This window comes from Gossypium arboreum, chromosome 9 (genome assembly GCF_025698485.1).
Source record: "Gossypium arboreum isolate Shixiya-1 chromosome 9, ASM2569848v2, whole genome shotgun sequence".
Taxonomy (NCBI): Eukaryota; Viridiplantae; Streptophyta; class Magnoliopsida; order Malvales; family Malvaceae; genus Gossypium; species Gossypium arboreum.
Window position 1 is genome coordinate 69,492,914 of NC_069078.1, and position 22,360 is coordinate 69,515,273.

The 22,360-nt window shown below is 29.0% G+C and overlaps 2 protein-coding genes and 1 long non-coding RNA gene across 3 annotated transcripts; 1 reads left to right on the top strand and 2 right to left on the bottom strand.

Moving 5' to 3' along the window:
- Positions 1–3,736: 3,736 nt before the first annotated feature.
- On the top strand, positions 3,737–4,838 carry LOC108455762 (uncharacterized). Its single transcript, XR_001866822.2, has 2 exons — positions 3,737–4,202; positions 4,441–4,838. It is a non-coding gene; the product is annotated as an uncharacterized LOC108455762 (long non-coding RNA).
- A 3,623-nt stretch (positions 4,839–8,461) lies between these two features.
- Positions 8,462–9,752, bottom strand: LOC108455979 (protein LURP-one-related 8-like). The gene is made up of 2 exons (XM_017754564.2): positions 9,269–9,752; positions 8,462–9,160 (listed from the first exon to the last, which is right to left on the bottom strand). Exons 1-2 carry the CDS (start codon positions 9,530–9,532, stop codon positions 8,783–8,785), a joined length of 642 nt encoding a protein of 213 aa, XP_017610053.1. The 5' UTR covers positions 9,533–9,752; the 3' UTR covers positions 8,462–8,782.
- A 4,413-nt stretch (positions 9,753–14,165) lies between these two features.
- On the bottom strand, positions 14,166–15,846 carry LOC108455858 (uncharacterized). Its single transcript, XM_017754424.2, has 4 exons — positions 15,410–15,846; positions 15,196–15,306; positions 14,564–14,644; positions 14,166–14,450 (listed from the first exon to the last, which is right to left on the bottom strand). Exons 1-4 carry the CDS (start codon positions 15,659–15,661, stop codon positions 14,376–14,378), a joined length of 519 nt encoding a protein of 172 aa, XP_017609913.1. The 5' UTR covers positions 15,662–15,846; the 3' UTR covers positions 14,166–14,375.
- Positions 15,847–22,360: the final 6,514 nt, after the last annotated feature.

Here is a 22,360-nt window from a genome sequence, read left to right on the forward strand (position 1 = left end):
GAATAATTACTTTTAAGGTTATATGTATATATATATATGATGTGTAAATTCATTATGTTTCTAAGATTATGTTTTATTATACATTTTTGTAATCTTTTCATTTTTGGTACATATTTTAATTTTTTATGGAAATCGTCATTTTAAGTTGATATTCTTCAATATTATGTATGTTATTTGATTAAAATATTTATTCTATAACATATATTTTAATAATTATGTATGTATTAAACTATTTTAAAAATTTATATGTATATCTTATTATTGATCTCATGTTTTTAAATAAAATTGCATGTACATATGTTTCATAAATCTATTTTGTGTATTATGTTTTGTCATATATCTTCGTTATCATTTTTTATATTATATTATTTAAATCATCATGTAGTTTGTTAATTTTTAAATGTAATTGTGTTTTAAAATATTTTACACGTAATTTGATTCAATTTTTTATTCTATAATATCTATTCCAAAAATCATATAGCTATCCCTAGTTTTCATGCAAATTTGTCAACCTACATTTTATGTATCCATTCATTCATCGCTATTTTAAAATAATTTTATACCATATTATTTCTTCAGTTTGCATTTTGCTTTGTGTATTTAGTAGTAGTCATATTACATTATGCCATGCATATTATCGTTGCATTATTTATTTGTTCATTGTTTTATATTGCCATGTTAATTATTCCCCATGCATGATTGTAATCGGATTATGTTCTTTAGGTTAGTTATATTTTTTTAGGGTTCGTTAGTCGATTTTATGCATACACATATTACCCCATTCATCGTTTTTCGCTTAATTTTTGAAATGTGGTTTTATAAAACCCAAATTTTGTGATCAATTTCGTCTTATTTCAAATCAAATTAATGCATTTTGAGCTAGTTTCACAATTTTTTTAAAAACTCTTTAAAACGAAGGCGAGATTCGATATTTGGCAATTCGCGGAATCGTGCCCTAACGTGTTGGGTTGCAATTTCGCGTTTGCTCAAAATAATCGAGTATCCCTTCAAAATTTCGCTCATGCCTTTTAAGAACTCTTTAAAACAAAGATAAGGTTTGATATTTAGCAATTCGCGGAATCGTTCCCTAATGTGTTGGGTTGCAATTTCTCGTTTGCTCAAAATAATCAGATAACCCTTCCGAATTTCACTCCCATTTTCTAAAAACTCTAAAAAAACGAAAGAAATGTTTGATGTTTGGCAATTCGGGGAATAGTGCCCTATCGTGCTGGGTTGCAATCTCCCGTTTGTTCAAAATAATCGAGTATCTCTTCGGGATTTCACTCGTATTTTCTAAGGCGAGGCAATGGGTCAATGTTTGGAAATTCGAGGAATCGTGCCCTACTGTGCTGGGTTTCGGTTCTCCGTTGAACTAAATAGTAAGCATCCTTTTGTGATTTTCAAATTAAAAGTTTTCAGACGTCGAAACAAGAAGATTTTTGGCAACCAACTCGGGTTATTCAAATGTTATCAAAAAGGAACCACATTTCAAAAACGTTTTACAAAAGGACAGCATTTAATCGATTTGGTACCAATTTTGGACGTAGTGAGGGTGCTAATCCTTCCTCATGCGTAACCGACTCCTGAACCCGTTTTCTCAAAAATTCGTAGACCAAAATCGTTATTTTAGTAAATCAAAAATGTTTTATTAAAATAACCAAATTCTTAGGTGATCCGATCTCACCAAAATAAGAGGATCGGTGGCGACTCCCATATTCCATATTTTATTTTCAAAAAGTCGATTCCCCCCGTTTTCATTAAATTTTAAAATATTTGAAAAAGGGATGGTTTCGACAACGGGGATTGACTTTGGTTTTGAAAAGAAAATGAAAATTGGGAGTCGCCACCAATCTTTTTTGTTTAGGTGTGATCGGATCACCGAGAAGTTTGGTCATTTTAATAAAACATTTTAGTTTACTAAAACAACATTTTGGTCTCTGAAAATTGAGAGAACGGATTCGAAATCGATTACATCTTGAGGAAGGGTTAGCACCTAAATCACGCCAATTGGTACCTAATTGATTAATTAACGTCTTTGTGTCGAATGTTTGAAAATTTGGAAGAATTTTAAAATACAATCCCTTTTTATTTAAAAGGCTTGAATAAATTGAAATGAAGTGTTGAAAGCTACTCCTGTCTCGAAGCAATAAAATGTCACGTCCAGTAAGTTAGGATACGACATCTAGAACCTTTAAGAACAAGCATGCTTTTTATTTAAAATTCAAAAAGATATTCGATTACTTAGAGTAAATGAGAAAAATCGAAACCTAGTAAGTTAGGGTACGATTTCTCGAATTTCCAAATACTGAATATTGCTTTTGTTTACAAAAATCTTATCTCGCGGTAACAAAATGTCATGTCCAGTAAACTAAGGCACAACACCTCGAATCTCTAAGAATAAGCATTTCGTTCAAAACTCATATTAATTTTACAAGAGTATTCCATCGTTTAGGTTAAATGAGAAAAATCGAAACCCAGTAAGTTAGGGCACGATTCTCTCGAATCCCTAAATATGAAATATCGAATATTTTAAAAAACAAACTTAGTATGTCGAGTAAAAATTTATTCGAACTTGTAAAATGTAAAAGAACTAATGACATGTGCTAATATGCTCAACAAGATTATAATAAAATACAATGATATAAATGACAATAATATGAACAAAGATATCAAAGTAAAAAAGAACAAACTAATTAGAAAAGTATAAGTAAAATAAACAAATATAAGTTTTAAATAAAGATTTGAAAATAAGAAAAACAAAATTAAAAAGAATATGAAAAATAAACAAATAAATAAGATACATAATACAATATTAAATTTGATGATTATAAAAGTAAAAGAAATAATAGATTAATAAAGAATAAGTATAAAATTTCAGTATAAAAAAAGGAAAGAATAATAAACAGTAGGTACAAAAGATAAAAATATAGTAAAAGCCATAATAATAATGATACTAAATAATAGTTGTAATAAAATAATAATAACAAATATAACAATAAAATGTAATAATATTGAAAATACTAATAGTAAAAACATATTAATAATAAAATATACAATAAAAATATGTAAATAATAATAGTTAATGGTAAAAAGAAAGTACAATACAATAAAATAAAAATAAGTATAATAATAATAATAATAAGACAAATAATAGAAAATAAATAATAGAAAAATTCTAAACAAACAATACTTAAAGAAAAACAAGTTTAAAATAGATGCTATAAAAGCAATCTAAGTAAATGATATAAATTAATTTAAAATAATTATTATGCAACAAATGAGCAAATAAATAAATAAAGTAATATACCTAAAATATATAATAAAAAAAGACAAGTTAAAGTAATATATACAAAGTTTAAGATATAATATTTAAAAAAATTTAAAAAAGATTTGAAGATGAATGTATAAAAGGATAATATGTACATATATACGTTAAAAATGAATAGTATATATATAAAACTTGAAACAAATATAAAACAGTTTTTAAAAGGGAATATATATATACATGTATAAATAAATAATATAACCAATTTTAAAATACCATGTGATATAATTTAAATTAAATAATATATAAAATCTAAAATAGATAATAAATAAAACAACATATTAATATATAAACAGTTTAAAATAAAATGGGTCAAGGGTTCAATTGAAATCAAAATAAAAATATCGGGTATTAATCCTCAATAACAAAAAGTCAACAAGAACTCACATGAAACGCGCTTAAACAGGCAGAGGTTCATAGGGAAAATATCCCACACCACTAAGCGCACAAGTCTCTTTGACGAACCAAAAGACCGAATTGAATAGAAAATAAAGTTAAGGGGTCAAATTTAAAAAAAAAATAAAGAACTAAATTAAATGATCTAAGAAACACGGAAGGGCCAGGGGATAAATATCCCATTTAATGGAAATGCACAGGCCCCTCCTTCCCAAACGCCGTTCGCTTCTGTTTTATAAACAAATTTTGCTTATTTTTTACTTCACCCCTTTCCTTTTTCTTTTTTAAAAAATTTACAGAGCCTACCTCCCCATTTTTTCTTCTTTTCCTCTGCTAGGTTTTCAAAGCCTAGCTTGCGCTGAAATAAAAAGAAGCAAAATAGGTTTTCAATCTTTCTCTGCTAGGGCAAAAGAGTTAGCCCATCCTTGCAGCTGCTCCGTTGTGCGCACACCAACGATGGCGGCCCCCAAAAAAATCAACGGTAAGGGTATTCCCTCCCTTTTTCTTTTTGATTTTCGAATGTAATAATAAAAAGAAAAAAAAGATGAAAACAGAATTTGAAACCAAACTAAGGGCAAAAGATAACCTTTTGAAATTTTCGTTTTTGATTGATTTTCGTATATTTTTTGAATCTCCCCCTTTTTTACATCCGTTTTTCAGTGGCTTTATAGCCGAAAAATAACAATACAATATTATTCCTCGTTACTGTTTATGTCTAGGTTCTGCTCTCTGTATGCTCTTGTCCTTGCTACTGTTCTATCACTGTTTCAGCCTCTGTTATGGCTGCTACTTTCGTTTCTTTTTTGCTCTCTTTGCAAGCTTTGAAGGAGGTGATGGGATGGAGCAGAGGAGTCAAGCCTCGGGGCGAAGAGCGGGTGGTGCGCCCGAGGAGGAACGGCGACAGCTCTTAGGCTAGGGTTTCTTTTTTTTTTTTTGCTGAAAGTTAAAGTTATGAGCTTTTGGGCTAGGTTTAGTTTGGGTTTGGGTGATTTTTAAGATTGGGTTCAATTTCATCAATTGGGCCGGGCGAATTTGGGCCTGTACACGTATAACTATTGCTCTTTTTCCATTTATTTTGTTATATAATACCTAATTTTAAGTATTTGTGCGGGATCAATTAACTCCATTTTTTATAATTTTTATGTATTTTCTTCATCATTATTTATTTTTAGCAAATGATTAATCCAATTAGTTTAATTAATTTATTTAATTTTTAATTTATTTGATTTAACCAACTATTTTATATAATAATTCAATCGATGGACTTATATGGTATAAACCTAATCCTTAATAGTTTAAGGTAAACAGATAGCTAGAATCTATATGCAGTTTATGGATAATTTTTGGATTCGAGTGTATTAAAACATATTATTTTTTATTTATAGATTGAAAAATGAGTTATAAGTAGTTTTAATATTGTGTCAAAAACAGATATTATTAAAATCTATAATAAAAGTTTACAAATAATATATTTATTCAATTTATTAAAAATAATGTGTCACAAATAGTTTTTGTTTTAATAAAAATTTTAAAGGAAATTTTAATATAAATGTAAATTCCTTTTGTAAAAAAACTTAAAATGAATTTTAAATTTAGAATTTCTTTCTAAAATATAAATAAAAATATGGGTAAAGTACAAAAATAGTCACTTTGGTTTGTTTCAGGTTACATTTTAGTCACTTATATTTGAAATGTTACATTTTATTCAGTTATGTTATTATTTTGTTACGAAATGATCACTCTTTTGTTAAGTTCCGTTATCTCCCTAACGGTAATCCTACGTGGCAGTCTAACTAGATTTTAAGTGCCAACTTGGATTTCCTAATGAGATGAGAATAGATTTTTTATTAAATAAATTTAATTAATTAAAAATTTTAAACGCTAAATCTTAGTTAAAAAACCGTTCATCTCCCCCTTTTTTTAGTTTTCTTTTTCAATTGACTAAAAAAGCTATTATCATCAAAATTTTGTATTCACATACAAAAACAAAAGAGAATTCAATGGAAAGTCCAGGTATGTCTTATTCACATACAAATTTATGTTCTAAAACTTAAAATGTAGTGGTTGTTGACAAATAAGAAGATGGTAATCGTTTTTGTTCCTAATTATTGTATTTTCCAATTCTTCACGTTCTTGAATAATTAGTTTCTCAATCCGGTTTTTTCTGATTTGAATTGGCTTGTTTGTTCACATCTCTTTGTGGGTATCTCCTTTTTCTGATCTGAAATTCTTTTAGTTGTTAATATTCATATCAAGAATTTTAATTTAGGGTTTTCATTAAATAATAAAAAATTCAATCTTTTATTTTTCAGTATTGAATAAAAAAGATAGAGGAATGCAAAGAAGGCATACCTCCATCTTTATGAAGCAATCAATTTGATTTCAGCTATTTTGATCTTAATAATAGTTTTTCCAATCAAATGGAAAAAAACATTGAAAAAAAGAAGAGACTGAAAAAAATTAAAAAGAGGAGTGAACAGTTTTTTTAGTTAAGGTTTAGGTTTAAAAATTTTAATTAATTAAATTTGTTAATTAAAAATCTATTTTTATCCCATTTAGAAATCCAAGTTGACATCTAAAATCTAGTTGGACTGCCACGTAGGATTACCGTTAGAGAGATAACGGAACTTAACGGTAGAGTGATCACTTCGTAACAAAATAGTAACATAAGTGACTAAAACGTAACATTTCAAACATAAGTGACTAAAATGTAATCTGAGACAAACAAAAGTGACTATTTTATAGATTACCCTAAAAATATTTATACTTTTCCTAAATTAAATGAAGTATTACATACGGAGTAAATAATTATATTAATATTATAATAAATGATGTATCAAGCTATGAAAATGTCCGGTTTTGTAATTTTATAATATCACGTAAAATTGTTTCTTGTTTTACTTGTGGATCTTATTTTATACTATATATTTAATATCTTTTATAATGTTTTTCATATATTTACAATATTATATCTTATAAATATTTTCTGAAAATAATATTAATTGAATAACATAGCATAAACCATAAGAAGGAATATTAAAGTCAGGGGAAGCCAAAAATATTTTTTAGACGTGGAAATTAAAATATAATTTTAATAGCTTATATATTTATAAATTTTAAAAGATTAAATTAATTTTTATTAATTTTAAAAAATTAAAATATAATTTTATTTTATTAATTTAAAATTTTAAAACTTCTAAAATACCTAAATAAACTTGCCAACCCTAGATACTCCACTTTATTAAAGTTTTGAGTACCTCTCCAATTTGTTTCGTGGATGTTCACCCTCCTTCATTACACCACCACCACCAGGGATCTCCCACCCAACTTGATAACCTTTTCTAACTTTTATCCAATCACACATTTGATCTAACATTTAACTTTATAATTTGATGCACCGAGCTAACCAAGACTCACATCTTGGGGTGGATTAATTCTATTTATTATTAAATTAATACTTGTTATATCTCATGTGTATAAGGACATATAGCAAGTCGAAAGGTCACTTCGAATCAAAAGACCATTCACAAGTTCATATCCCGACATAACCATTCGGACAAACACAAATCATTCATCACCCAAATCCTTAAGCTTCTGTAAGAAATGTGATGTTGTTAATCACCAAATATCATGTAAGTTCAATTGTTTAATACCATTAAGTCAAAATGAATGACAAGATTTGCCTCATCACATACATTCTCATCCTATTCAAGATATGCACCCCACACATTCCGTAATAATGATTAAATGACAAGTTCAACACGTTAACATCATCCTACGTACATGAGACCCTCACTTATAAATATTTCCAGAAACAATGAATAAAAGATGGATTCTTCAAAGATATTAATCCTACACTCTGCTAACTCACCTTCAACCCTTAACCTTAACATTTTTCTTTCCTTTACTTTTCATAACTTCCGACGCTCCACCCCAATTGGGTGAACCGGCCTCTATGATAACCGCCACACTCTTCTCCGTACCTTTTCATTATTGTATCACTAAATCAACAATCTTAAAGTTATTGTTGTTCAAGTGTCAAGTAGAGACCTAGCAAATTGAGATGATAAGTAATTGTGTAAACTTACAGAGCTAGCAAACTGGCCACTAAACAAATCAAATTGCGAACATGGCTAGACGATCTGCTAATGAATTATAATCTTTAAAAACCCCTTGGAGCAACCCAAAAACCAAATATAAATATTCCTTATACTTTCAATTTTAGTATTAGGCTTAAGTTCTCTTACTTCTTTACTTTGCCTACACCTTTTGTTAAATTAAGTATAGCAAAATATCTTGAAATACAAGTAATGTTGCTATCAATGCAACTGAGCCTGCAAATCCAATCCTAAGAAAAGTCTTGAAATGCAATCCACCGCAAAAGAAGTTATATACATCAGCCTTTTTGACGAGACATATAAAAAGTTAATCAACTGAACAAATTTAATAAAGTAATTCAAAAACTAATCATTTGACTTCACCCAGAAAATAATTTTAACAACTCCAAATGATGGACATCCGTGAGCAATCTGCTTAACGATTTCGCTTTCTTTTTCCCACTGAACTTGTTTGTTTGTTTCTCGAGAATTTTGGATTCCTTACGGTAGATATCCTTTGAAGTGTGACCGTATCATCGTACTAATATAAGTTTGAGTGGTCCAAATGAGCTTTGTCAGTATGCTTTTTCCATGTTCCTAAATTCCTTTTTGATTGTACAAAAAATTTTAAGCAAAAATAATATATACGGAAATTATAGCTCTTATTCGATATTCTTGTAAGAATTTTTTAATGTTCCTTTACAAAGAAAAACCTCACACCACAGCTGCAGCATTTTCATTTTCGACCTACCATCATATACAAACAGAAATTCCCCATTGGGTGCTTGGTTTTTTTATCAAAAACGGAAAAAACCAGCTTGAAGATGATCAAAACCAGACATATATATATATATAACCAGATGCTGCAAGTTTGGAAATTGTTGCTATGATTTTCATATCGATATATAGATAGACAAACAGACAGACAATGTTTTAGTAAAGAAAAGCAAGAAATTAAAGATGGTTATCGTCTTGAAGATCCGAACATTTGATCAAGAAGGATGACGAGAGCCATGGCAAAATCCGTCCTGATATGACCAGGCTGAACAACAAGGCGAAAGATGTCGTTTCCGTAGGCAACTCCTCCATGAACGGCCTCTTTTTTCTTGATCTCTGCGGCTAATCTCCTCCTGTCATCGTATACGGAACACGATCTTTGCGAATACGACCCTTCGATCTCGTATACGACGTTGTTGCTTCGGTTGCTAGTGTTTTCGCCGGGTATAACGTAAGCCAAGCACTTGTTGTTTAAGATGTTCATCGATTTCCTTACACAAAGTAGGGGATTCGTTGAGGTACTTTCGCCTTTGTAAACCAACCAGCTATCTCCCAGGCTCATTTTCTGAACAAAAACAAATAACGTTGAAACATCATCATCATCATTTCATCGAAAACATTAGCCAAATATGCAAAAAAAAAAAAAGAAAAAAAAGTGAATGCGACGCTGTACCTTGCGGCGGATGGTAAGGAGAGGGTTGCCAGTGGCATCCATGAGAAGGATCTCACCCTTGTTACCGTCCATGTAATTATCTACCCTGAACACCAAATCACCTTTACTACCAAACACTGTGAAGCCATTGCAGTTGAAGAGCAAGGATTTTTTCCATACGGTTAGAATTGCCTCGGATTCTGCTGCTGCTAACACCTTAGGCGGCCTCTCGGAGATGGTACCGCTACCGGAAAAACTACTAGCATTGGGATAAACCTTTGTCATTGCCAGCCTTTAAACACTAATTTGGAAATAAGATTGCAACACTAAAACTCAACTCAAGATGATCAAAGTGAGAGATGACAGAAGGAAAAAAAACTTAATGGGCAGAGCGAAACTTTGGAGCTTGGTTTGAGTGGAGGAATTAGGCAGAGAGAGTATTTTTATAAAGGAAAAAAGTATAGGGCTGGGAGCAAGAATAAAAGATGTACAAAAGTCTGATACGAGTGCGCCACCATTATATGACGTAAAACCAGCACTATAATATTTTTCGTGATTAATAATGTCTTAATTAAATTTGAAATTAAATTAAATCAAGTAAAATATTTTAATTTTATTCTTGTCACTGGTTTTAACAGTTAGATGGAAGAATATAGTTTGTTTAATAATTTTATTATATGTTTTAATTATATTTATTTTATAAAATATTTAAAATTATTTATAATATTTTTAAACATATTTAAATTTATATTTTTTATATTGATAATAATATTTATATTAATCAAAATAATAGTGTATCGTGTGATAGAATATAAAAAATACAGTTAAAAGCAAAGAAATGGAAGTTATAGAAATAGAAAGGGGCGAAATGGATTGGATGATGCGCATTTGATAAAATAATAGGTATTGAGAGATTAAAAATGATAAAAATGGCCTACCTATCTTTCCTTGTAAGCCAGCAAATAATTAATACTAATGTTTAACGTCTCGGTCAAGGATATTAAAATTGTTGGGTTGCTTTCTCTTTTGTATTTGACCATCATTTATTCTTTTATTGTTTTCTTAATAGTTGGGAATTTTTGAGTATTTTAATTTGGTTGCAGGATTAAGATTTTTTTTACTTGGTGTATCGTCACGTATATTTACAAGTTATTTAAAAATTATTACATTTAAATTTGAAGGTGACTAATTGATTTATTTAAATATAAATCTTGAAATAAATATTAAAGAAATAATAGAATTAGTAGAATTAATTAATTTTATTTTGTTGATTGAACTAATTCAAAATTTTATAAAATCGAATTAAATAAATTTATTATATTTATAATTTTATTTAAGCATAATAAAATTAAATTTTTATAGAACACTAAAACTATTGAAGCTGAATTTCTGTATTGGGCCAATTAGTTTGGGTGATTTTGTTGATTAAATCATAATTGATTTTCCGACTATTACTTGATCATGTAATTTGAGTTATAATTAATTACTTGAAATTTATTCAACTCAAATCATTTATTAAATTATTTTATCATTATAAAATTTGAAAAATTGAAACATTTTAATTTAATATTTGAAATTCTAATTAAACCTAGTCGGAAAATTATTGGCTTCTGCTGTGTTAAATATTTGGAGGCTGGATTTGAATTTTTAATTAAGATGACTAAATATAATAAAAAAATGGATAATATTTGAATAGTACATAAATTGACGGGGTGCAATAATAATTAATTTAGTGTGGTAGTGTTAAGATTTGTGGCTGAGAGGTAATCTGCAGTGAGGGAGAATGGACACTTGGCGACTGACCAATACTTTTGCTTTGATATTTTTGTGACGATGTTAGCATTTGACTTTTTCCTTGCTTATTTTAATAAGTAACACACGAGTCTATGGATTGGGAGTCCACATAAGTAAATTGATTGGAGCAGGATGGGTTAGTGCGACACCCCCGGAACCATATTATAATTTATCATTGTACGCGTCTAGATAAGGTTTCCGGCACTTATGACCCTCAGTTCCAAAAGTTAATGGACCCAATTGTCTGAATCATTTCTAGCCCTTCACCCCATCTTCTATGGATGGATTAAAGGTATTTATAGATGAAGTAGGAGTGAGTTTGGATTGGACTGATATATATACTATAACATCAATTTAATCTAATTGAATTATAGATTTAAAATAGGAGTTTCACTTGAAGTCAGAATTAAACAAGTCAGATGGGGAAAAGACTCAGACGAATTGAGCAAGTTGAGTGGGCAAGGAGATGGAATGAATCAAGGAAGTTGAGGAAAGGTTTGGGTGTTGTGTGACAGTGAAGCTGGGCGAGAGGAAAGGAAATAACAAGTCATTTTGGAAGGGTGAAAGTAGAGGTATTGAAGAAGGATAATAAATAAGTAAAAACGGGGGTTTTTAGTTTTAGTTAAAAGTTAAAAAAATACCAATTCAGCAATTTGTTAGTAGATGAAATTAATTTTTAAAGGTATTGACCAATTCAAGTAATTGTTTTATTTAGAATAACTAAATTAATAAAAAATATTTTAGAGTGATCAAAATAAAATGACATTAATTTAAGGTGATTTGCAATATAATTTACTTATTTTTAGTTTAATATTTAGTATTTATATATCTCTTTTATTCTTATTATATATTTTTCTTTTACTATTTTCTTTAAAAACTTAAAAATTTAACTTCTTTTTTTTTTTTACAAAGGGATAGGCAATGGCTTCTGTCTCTCTCAGATAAAGTGAGTTTATTACAATTTTAGACCCTCATATTATTTTGTAATACAATTTAATCTTTTTAGCATGAAAATTTTAACTTGGAGGACAAACGACAATCATTTTTTTTTTAAATTTTGTATGTTGGTTTATGGTTTATGTTTGGGATTTGTATTTGTCCCTGTCAATAATGTTGTCTCTAAAGTTTGAACCTGCATTCTCCTCTTTCTAAGAGTGCATTATATCTTACTTTTACACCTTGGGATTTTATTTTTATGGCTTACTATAACATTGGTATTTGAATTTAACACTTGTTTTCTAATTTGGTACCTAAACTTTTTTTTGTCCAATTTGATACTCCCAACTTAACACTTTTTTCCTAATTTGATACATAAACTTGACATTTTTTCTTAAGTTGGTACTTCATCTTTTTGGGGGTTCAATTTGTTTTTTGAACTTGACTATTTTTCCTAATCTAGTACATAATTTTTTTTGTTTGATTTGATACTTGTCAAACATTTTACAAATTACTCAAATTTACTAAAAATGTTTTTATTTATTTATGAGAAAGCAAAATAATCAATGTATGACCGACATATGATGAGATGATATGATTTTTTATTTTATTTTATATGTTCAATTACTTTTAGTTTTATTTATTTAATTAAATATTTTATTAATAAAATAATGAATTTCTTTTAATTTGGAATTTTAATTTTTTCTTATTTAATATTAATTAGTTAAGCATAAATCAATATTTTTTTAACATGAATTTCTTCTAATACTAATAATATTTTTGTAGCATAACAAATAAATTTTAACACCGTTAATGTTTTGTGTAATTTGTATAACATTTAATAAATTTAGATACTAAATTGAACCTAAAAAATTTAGATACCAAATTAGGACTCAAGAAAGTTTAAATACAAATTTGAGTAAAAAATATTTCAACGTCAAAATAAAAAAAAAGCGTGAAATTCAAGTACCAAATATTATGATAAAGAATAATTTTATTAGTAACGAAGTTAACTAAGCTGACCTAACAACAAACATAATAAATCACTAGAACAGAGTTCGACGTCGCTAATTACCTAACCTACTTTTTGCATGCAAGTGTTTATTTACAATACCAAGTTGTATTTATATTATTATATTTAGAGGTTTTGAATGCGCTCCTCGTCATGCCATTATAGAAATTAGCTTGTTACCAATCCGGGTTTAGGAATGTCAGTCTCCTCTTTCTAGTTACAATCATGTAGAGGTGATCATGGGTCGGGCCGGGTCGGGTTCGGGCCGGGCCCAAATAAAATTTTAGGCCCGTCTACTAGGTCCGGGCCCGGCCCGAAATATGGGCCTAAAATTTTGCCCAAGTCCGCCGAAATGAAATTACTAAGCCCGAGCTGGCCCGGCCCGGCCCATATTAATTTTTTCCTTATTTCATTAAATAAAAAATTTAAAAATATAATAAATCAAATATATTTAAAAACATAAAATAAATATTAAAACAAATAAAAATAATACTAAAACAATTCTTAAAACAATACACAAATTAACAATATAATAAAAATAGTTATATTAAAATTTAAAATAATTAAAAATAAAAAATATATTAATATATAATTGGGCCGGGCTCGGGCCAAAAACTCATACTGACGCCTTGCCCGTTTTTTAAACGGGCCTCATTTTTTGCCCAAGCCCATTTTTCGGGCCTATATTTTTACCCAAACCCTCCCATTTTTCAGGCGGGCCTTCGGGCCGGGCCGGGCCGCTCAGCCCATGATCAGCTCTACAATCATGGTTGTAGCAACCATTTAATAAATATGAAATCCAACGTATTTAAATGTGTAATATTTTCTCAGATCAAAATTATAGATAATTTTTTTTATCTATATATATATATATATATGTATCCAACATAAATATTTTGAGAAAATAAAAAAGTTTGAATTCCATAATTCGTTGATGCCACTAAAAAATATTTTCAGAAATGGAAAAATATGCATTTGAAATGTGCCTTCTCAAAAAAGTAAAAAAGGGCAAATAGGCAAGACCTCACTTTCGTTCATGGCTGATTTATGACCTTGCCACCTCGTGGCAGGAGTTGGGTAAGGAGGTTTTGTATGCTAACCCACCTTATCCAATTATTCTTTTTGTTTTCCATCCGGCAAGTTTTACGCAAGTGATAATATTAATATATATTTAAATTTATTGGACAAATTATTATGGTTGAGTTAGATAGAAACACGAGGAGCAAATAAAAGTTACATGTTTGGTGACACCTGCTCAGTGGCTACTTTCCTAATTGAAGAACCAGTTGAAAAACATGGACAGTAAAACAATAAAATATATGACACAATCAATCAAATTACAACACGCAAAGCACATCATGTATGTTGTTTTAGTCAGCACCATTTTTAGCTAAGTGTTTCAATACTTTTGCTCAGCTCCTCCAGCTTCTTCATCCTTAATCTCTCGCTTTCACTCACCAGCTAACCCCCATTTCACAGCAAAAAAATACAAGTAGGAAAACAAGCAATATGTTACTTGGAAAATTTTGTCATGAACAAGGCTTAACCAAAGTAAAAAAGAAGAAAATATTCACCTCCATTAATTTGCTGACTAGTTGTGTTTTCTCCTTGTTCTTGTCATTGAAGGCTTCAAGAGCTTCTTTGTACTCTCTTTCCTGTGATTTACGATTATGATGTTGAAGTTTTAAAAGCATTTAGATACTTATTTAGGGTAAAAGTATCACAAAAATCAATATATTAGAAATCAGATTATATTGTACTCTTTTTACTTAAAAAAGCGCGAATTGAAATTTTTTTGTTAAAAATTTCATTCATTTGTATTGTTGAAAATTAAGGTGGTCGACAGAATAACCAAATAATGACACATAACATGTTACATATATCTCGTATTAACGTATAGAAACCAATTTTTACTAGTAAAAATAGAAGAAATTTTTAATAAAAAAACCAGTTTGCTCTTTGATATAATGTACAACAACTAATTTGCTTATTTTTTTTAATAGAGAAATAAAATACATTCTTACTCTTAATACAGCTACATTCATGGTACTTTTACCTCATCTTGTTGCATTAATGAGATATGATTATATATCATCATCAAAATAACTAATTATGAACCATATATGTATATATATTACTAATTATACCCTCTATTGCCAACTTTGACAATCATTTTAATGATTAGTAATGAAAATAATGTTTGCACCTTCTTCTGGCAGCTCTGTCCCAATGGTTTCAGCTCCCGGTTAACGGTGTCTATCTTCTTACGCAGAAATGCAATGTCCTTTCTCATTGGATCTATCAGGGCATCAAGCTCCTGCAACATTAATATATATCTGTCAGATTCTCATCTATTACATGATGCTAGCTATTTAATTTCTGAACTATCATACTATGCAAATTTGTTGGTAATAACTTACTTCTCGAATGTCAGACAAGCGGCGAGTAGCTTCTTCGACGCGTCCCATATAAGCCTGAACCTTGTCTCTCACCTCCATCTTCTTCCTCTCAATCTCTTCTTCTTTGGCTCGAAACAAAGCCAATGCGGATTTGGCCATTTCCTCTTCCTTGTCATCTTTCAATGGAGTTTCATTGGTAAGGATGATTCCCGAGTTCTTTACGCGCTGCATCTGGGATTGCTGTTGTTCCCATATCTGCTTTGGTGTTGCCATTGATGCCACTAGTCCCCCACCCCAACGCTGCTTTTCCTTCTTCCAATTCTCTTTGCCTTTTGCCCTTTTTCTTTCCAATGATGGCTCTCTTTCCCCTGCTATAGGTAGGTTATATGCAAGGCTGGCTTTAAAGATATCATACCAACTAGCTTACTTTAACACAAAACAAATTACCAGTATTATATAAAGTTATTGAAATGACCACTTTGTCTACTCACTTTATGTTCACCTTTCTTCACACACTGTCATTTACTTGGCATCTGTACAGTTTCTTCTTTTCTTTTCTTTTCTTTTTTTTTTTTTAATTCAAATTTTAGCTTAGAAGTAAGTTGATACCATGTACAATTCTTCCTTGTACACCTTTCCAACTGTATTTTTTTTCTAAAGCTTGGATTGCAAGAGGATCTATATGGGCCTCTTGTGGAAAGTTGGTCTATTGACAACTTCAATTAACTGTCATTCTCTTTCTCTCTTGTATCCCAGAAATTGTGAAATAAAACTAAAATTTTGTATTAAAATGGTCTAAATTGAATTTCTAAGAGATTAAAGGATTAAATTAAATTATTAAAATTTAGTTGAGATTGCATTGCTTTAATAACGGAATCAAGGCCTTCTATTCCATGGCCCATTTCTAATATTAAGTTTTAATGTAAAAGTATTATGGAGTCACCTGTATTAAGAATTAGATTGTATTTTTCTTCCTCTAATAATAAAAAAGGTAAATTAATTCTTGAAAGTTAAATGAAAGAGTAAATTTGTCGTTCAGTTAAAAGTTTCATCTATTTATATTACCAAAAACTAGTATAATTGATGAAATAATTAGATAGTAATACATGACATGTCATATTAACTCTTAATATATATAGTGACTTTCATGATACTTTTACCCAAAATTTGACTTTTTTAATAAAATATATAACTAGAACACTCCATATTTCTTAAATTATTCAGATACCATACTTATATTTAACACATAAATATAAAATATAATTCGGATACCATACTTATATTTAACACATAAATATAAAAATATAATTCTTTCGTATATTTGTACCATATTTTCAAATCTATATAGCATAGCATACGTGCTAGTGTGATTATTGGTGCGCAAATGATATTGGGGATGCCAGAGTGCAAATTATTTATTATAAATAATGTAGCTGTCATTAAAACATATATAAAAATATATTGGTTGAAGGGTCCTAAAGAGTAATGGTAAATCTTCATTTTCCTTGGAGAAGAAGTCTTACTTTATGGAGTGGACAAGAAGTGGTCACCTACACAAGACATGGGGATGGAAAGCCTTAAGAGACAAGACAGAGTTGGAGAGACTGTCAAAGCAGCCTAGGTAGCTAGCTGCCTTTATTTCATTATATCATCACCCTTACAGCGTGGACTTCTTTATTTTTATTTTTTATTTTAAAATAAAAACACATGTGCCAGGGAGGTTAGTGGTTGAAATGCAATTTTTTTTTTCTAGATGTTATTGGAAGTATATATATATATATTGCTTTAACTTCCGAATTTGAGCTGTTGTGGTAATTTTGTATTTGATATGAATATATTTATTTTATTAATACATTTAATATTTAAATTATTTACTAAAATCTTTTAATATCAATAACAATTTAAGCAACCTAAGTTATGTGTTATTACACTATTATTGACTAAATTTCAAAAGTCTTTCACTAAATTTCTGAAATTGTCAACAAAATTTTAGGAGTAAGGTTAGAAGGTGAGGCAAACTGTCAGAATCATATGGTTGGCTTTGTGCTTTTAATTTTAGGTTTAGGGGTGCATCATTTCTCTTTTGGGCACCTTAATCTATGGTTTAAATATATCAACAAAAATTCATTAAACAATTTTTAATATCTATTTAAATATTTAATATGTTATTGAGTTTAATCAAATGAATACTAATTTATTTGGTATTCTGATTTTAGAAAAAAATTATTTTAAATTTGACAAAATTATAAGTTTAAGAGTTAAAAGAGATAAAAAATTAAATAAAGAGTTAAAATAATTTTTTTATAAAATTGAAGTAACCAAAATATCATTATGACACCAATTTACACAGTTGTATTGTCCTTTACGGCTTTAGTTGGTCAGCTTTCGATTTATTTTGAATTTTGAGTTAAAATATAAATAGAAATGCTTAGGATTGACTGCCCTTTTTTATTGCTTTAATTGGGCCCGAATGATTTCAAAGTAAATGATAAATTTTAAAAGAAAATTTGCTTGAGAAATTTAAAATTTCAAAATTGAAAAGAAAAAGATTTGTGAGAGAAGAAAACAAAAAGGTTTTGAGAATTTAGAAAATAAGGGTTATTTTATTTTTGGAAAATAAAAAATTAAAGAAAATATCTCACTTTGAAGATTTAAAAGTGATTTTTGAAAGATAAAAATGAAGATACGAGAAATATTTTTATTTTAAAAATTATAGAATACATTCAATAAATAAATAAAATATTTTCAATAATTAAAATATGAAAATATATTTGATATACACATCTAGTACAAGAACACAAACTAGTTTCATCCCTATTTCACTATCTCATAATAAAAATAATAAAAGATCAAATAAAAATTCCTACATTTATTTACATTCAAACCAAAGTAAGAGATTTAATGTTTAAAAATGTTTGAAATTTTAGTAAAAACAATGTAGATATATTAGATGGTATTTATATTTTACAAATCCCTATTCCCGAAAGTAAATGAAGCATTAGAAAATTTTATTTCATTGATTCAAATCTATATAAATGCAAAATAATTATTTTAAATGATTTTTAAGATATTCAATGCTTGACCTTAGTTGTAGTTCATTTCTGTAAGAAATTTTTATTTTATTTCTTGTATTTCTATTACAAGAAAATGTATGGTCCCTATTTTCATTTGAAATTGTGTTTTTAAAATTTTAAAAATATAAAAATGAGAGCCGACTTTTCATAGAGCAACTATTGTTTCTGTCAAACTTAAGAGGAATTTATTTGTCTAAAATGTAAAACAAATTGGAAGTGAAAATAGGCAAAAAGAAGAAAGCGGCGGCAGAATAGGCAGCCTCTTTTCATTTCCATTTTTAATAATGTAAACAAGAAGCATTACAATGTTTGTTTTATAGAAGTGCTACCATGGGATCATATACAACTTAAGATGACCTTTTTTTGAGAAGAATAACGTTTCACCATTTCCATTCTATAGATCAATAGCTGTTGAAGGTAAAAGATTTCACTTATCTAACTTTCCATCTTCATCTTTGGTTCTGAAGGTAAAAGATTTGTGTCCTTTTTTGCCTCTTGTTAGCTAAGCCCACCTACATAGCTAATTTATGCAAATATCATCAATTATTCTTTAACAAATATATTATATGTGATAATTGGGTGTGTTTTATAAAAGCCAATGAAGAGAACATGATGAAAGGAAATCGAGTTCGAGAAAGGATTGTATGAAACTGTGATTTCATACCATCCCTATCCTTTTTTAATTGGAGAATAACAAATAAGATTTTTTTTTTTCAGCTTTTTCCCCCTTAGAAAATTCAAATCCAACTAAAAATACTAAAAACCATGAGGAAAAATCTGACTTGTTATTCTCCTATTGGAAAGGAATAAAAATAACGTGAAATCACAGTTTCAAACAATCCTTTCTAATCAAGTTCACTACGGTTTTATGTATACTCCTTAGTAATTTTCCCTCTTTTAGTCATACAAAATTAGAAAATAAATCATCTTTATAAACCTTCAAAAACATAGGCACAATATATATAACACATCTATAAATGCACATAAAAAATATAATCAAAGAATGATGATGCTAAGTGAGCTTTATAAATAAGCAATTGTAAGTTGAAAACCTTGGTTTTCTTGGAATCAAGAAAATGCTGATCATTCTTTCTCTTTTCATTTGTTGCTTCTTAGTTTTCTTAAATTTCCATTTCCTGAGTTTCTCTTTCCGTTGTATTGATAGAATTACACATTCAATATTACTCGAGGAATTTTTGTTATAAACATTCCTTGTAGCTTAACTTTTACCCTTTAAATTTGAAAATGAAAAATGCACAGGTATTATATATAGTGCAATTGTTATGAATTTAGAACTTTAGTCTTGAAATTAAGAATTCTCACAAAAATTCCTTAAGGCACCAAAATAATATAGTAGGAGCAATTTAAAGCAAAATGATCAACAAGAAAGCTAAAAAGCCACAAGAAGCAATGCACACCAATTATTTGAGTAAATGCTCTTAATATATACTATCGAGACCATTTTTTTGAAAACGGGCATCGACTTTGTTTGAAAACGAAAACTAAAACGGGAGTCGCCACAGATCTTTATTTGGTGTGATCGGATCACCTTCGTTTTAATAAAACAATTTTACTTTACTAAAACGGCATTTTGGCCTACGAAATTCAAGAGAACAAGTTCGGGAGTCGGTTACGTGGGAGGAAGGATTAGCACCATCGACACGCCAAAAAATTGGTACCGAATTGACTAGTTGGTGTCTTAATGTCGAAAATTGAAAATCAGGAATGGATTTGAAATACGATCCTTTTTCGTTAACTTCTATTTTAAAATTCTTGAATTAGCTCAAAATGATTGTTAAAGATTTCCTTATCTCGAGATATCGGAGTATCAAATCTCGTAAGTTAGGACGCAATACTATGAACTTCCAAGCACAAGGTCGTCTTTAATTTTAATTGAAATTCCGTGTATTTTAAAAATCAAAAGGATATTTAGCTATTTTAGAATCAAAGTGTAACGTCCCCTAACCCTATACCGTCACCAGAACAGGGTTACGAGACATTACCAGTCAGTACAGTCCAATTCCGGTCATTAATTAAAATAAATATTCACACACATCCTAGTTTTAAGATGTCGTCCCTTTAATGGGCTCTCGCAGTCCAATATGAACAGTAAATTCAATTCGGGACTAATTTAGAATCACTACGAATTCTTAGTAAATTTCAAAATTCATACTACATACCGTTGCCAACCATAATTTACTCATTTCATCAATACTTCTATAACCTAAATGACTCCCATAAAACGTCCTAGGTACATGCCATTATCAATACTCAACATACTTTACCTTAATGAATTCGGGATCATCTTGGGATCTTGATTCAACGTACTATCTTTACTTAACTGCATGCGAAACAAACGTGCACGATGAGTATGGTATACTCGGTGGTATTTCTATAATCCGAACAATTAATAATATAACAAATACTTAAGATCATAATAATAATTACAATTATTCAATTATTTATTCATAGATAAATTTCAACTACTTACCATATAAATTTTATACAGTTCATATAATAAACACAATAACATAATTGTTCAATTCTTAAATAAATCCATTACTATTTACTCCGTTCTTTCACTTACTATTCGGTATAGCTTTCCTTAATTTACTTACAATTCAATATCATTAAATTATATTCAACTATATACTTATCAATCATATTCCATTTTAATTCATTTCAATAACAGTCAATTTCATTTATATCGTATCAACTTACTATCACGATAGCTTTCGGTATATACATACGATTCATATATCTCAAATCACATTTCAATTCATCAAGTGGCATCATATATCATCAATTCGAACTCAATCATTTCATGAACCTTTGGTTCATATTTTCAATTCATATCTAAATTTTCAATTTTCAATTCAATTTCTCGTTTCATTCCAATAGCTTGATCAATCAAATTTATTCGATTTATCTTTCACTTATTTACCCTATTAACAAACCGGACTTTGACGGATACACGGACTCAACCCAAACACACCAAGACGGCACATTGTGCCTAAAAGCGTACATAGTACCTGATCAAGATATCGATACATAAAGTGCCTAAAACGACACACGAGGTGCACGATACGACACACGAGGTGCCTGAAATCGACACATAAAGTGCTCGATCGATAAAGGCAAATCCGTACACTTCCGGATCCTATGGCATGCCAATTATATCCGACTCGGCCGACTAGTTAATAGGGTATTTCATTCACTTTCTCAATTTAATAATTCTTTCATCAATATACCATTCGATAATCACATATATTCACCCATTTTCACAATTCATACAATTTCATTCAATTCAACAATATATTTCAATTATTCACATTAATTCATAATTCAATACAATTCAATTCACTTTTCAATATCAAATATTCAAATATCACAATCTCATATATTCATATCAATTTCCTCATATTTCCAATCAATATATTTTTCAATATAACATTCATTCAATATTCAAATTTCTACATAAATCATGTATATTATATAATTCAATCAATATAAATTCAATCAAATAATTTCAATCAATATAAATTCAATAAATTCATCGCATACCAAAATCAATCCATTCCAATTGTAAAACATCATAATTCTAACACTAACAATTGCAATATGTATATAAATATAACAAATAATAACTAAGTTTGGATTATAGAAATACAAACCGTAATTTTCGTAATTTTCGAGCTAACTCCTGTTGACTTTGTCTTGTCCTTTCTTAGCCGAGATTTCCGGTACCACATTGACAAATTAACTTGGAACCTTTAAAACCTTATTTTTCCTTTTTCTTTTCTTTCTTTCTTTCTCCCCTGTTTCTTCTCTGTTTCGTTTCCTGCTATTCTGTTTCCTTCCTTCTTTTTATTCTTTTGTTTCTTTCCTTTATTTCCTT

Excerpts from the sequence above, each read along its gene's own strand:
- LOC108455979 (XM_017754564.2), bottom strand. The coding sequence starts at position 9,532 with ATGACAAAGGTTTATCCCAATGCTAGTAGTTTTTCCGGTAGCGGTACC. Across the intron at positions 9,161-9,268 it reads TCCTTACCATCCGCCGCAAG|AAAATGAGCCTGGGAGATAG; the intron begins GTACAGCGTCGC and ends GTTTTTGTTCAG.
- LOC108455858 (XM_017754424.2), bottom strand. The coding sequence starts at position 15,661 with ATGGCAACACCAAAGCAGATATGGGAACAACAGCAATCCCAGATGCAG. Across the intron at positions 15,307-15,409 it reads GCTTGTCTGACATTCGAGAA|GAGCTTGATGCCCTGATAGA; the intron begins GTAAGTTATTAC and ends TTAATGTTGCAG. Across the intron at positions 14,645-15,195 it reads GACAGAGCTGCCAGAAGAAG|GAAAGAGAGTACAAAGAAGC; the intron begins GTGCAAACATTA and ends CGTAAATCACAG.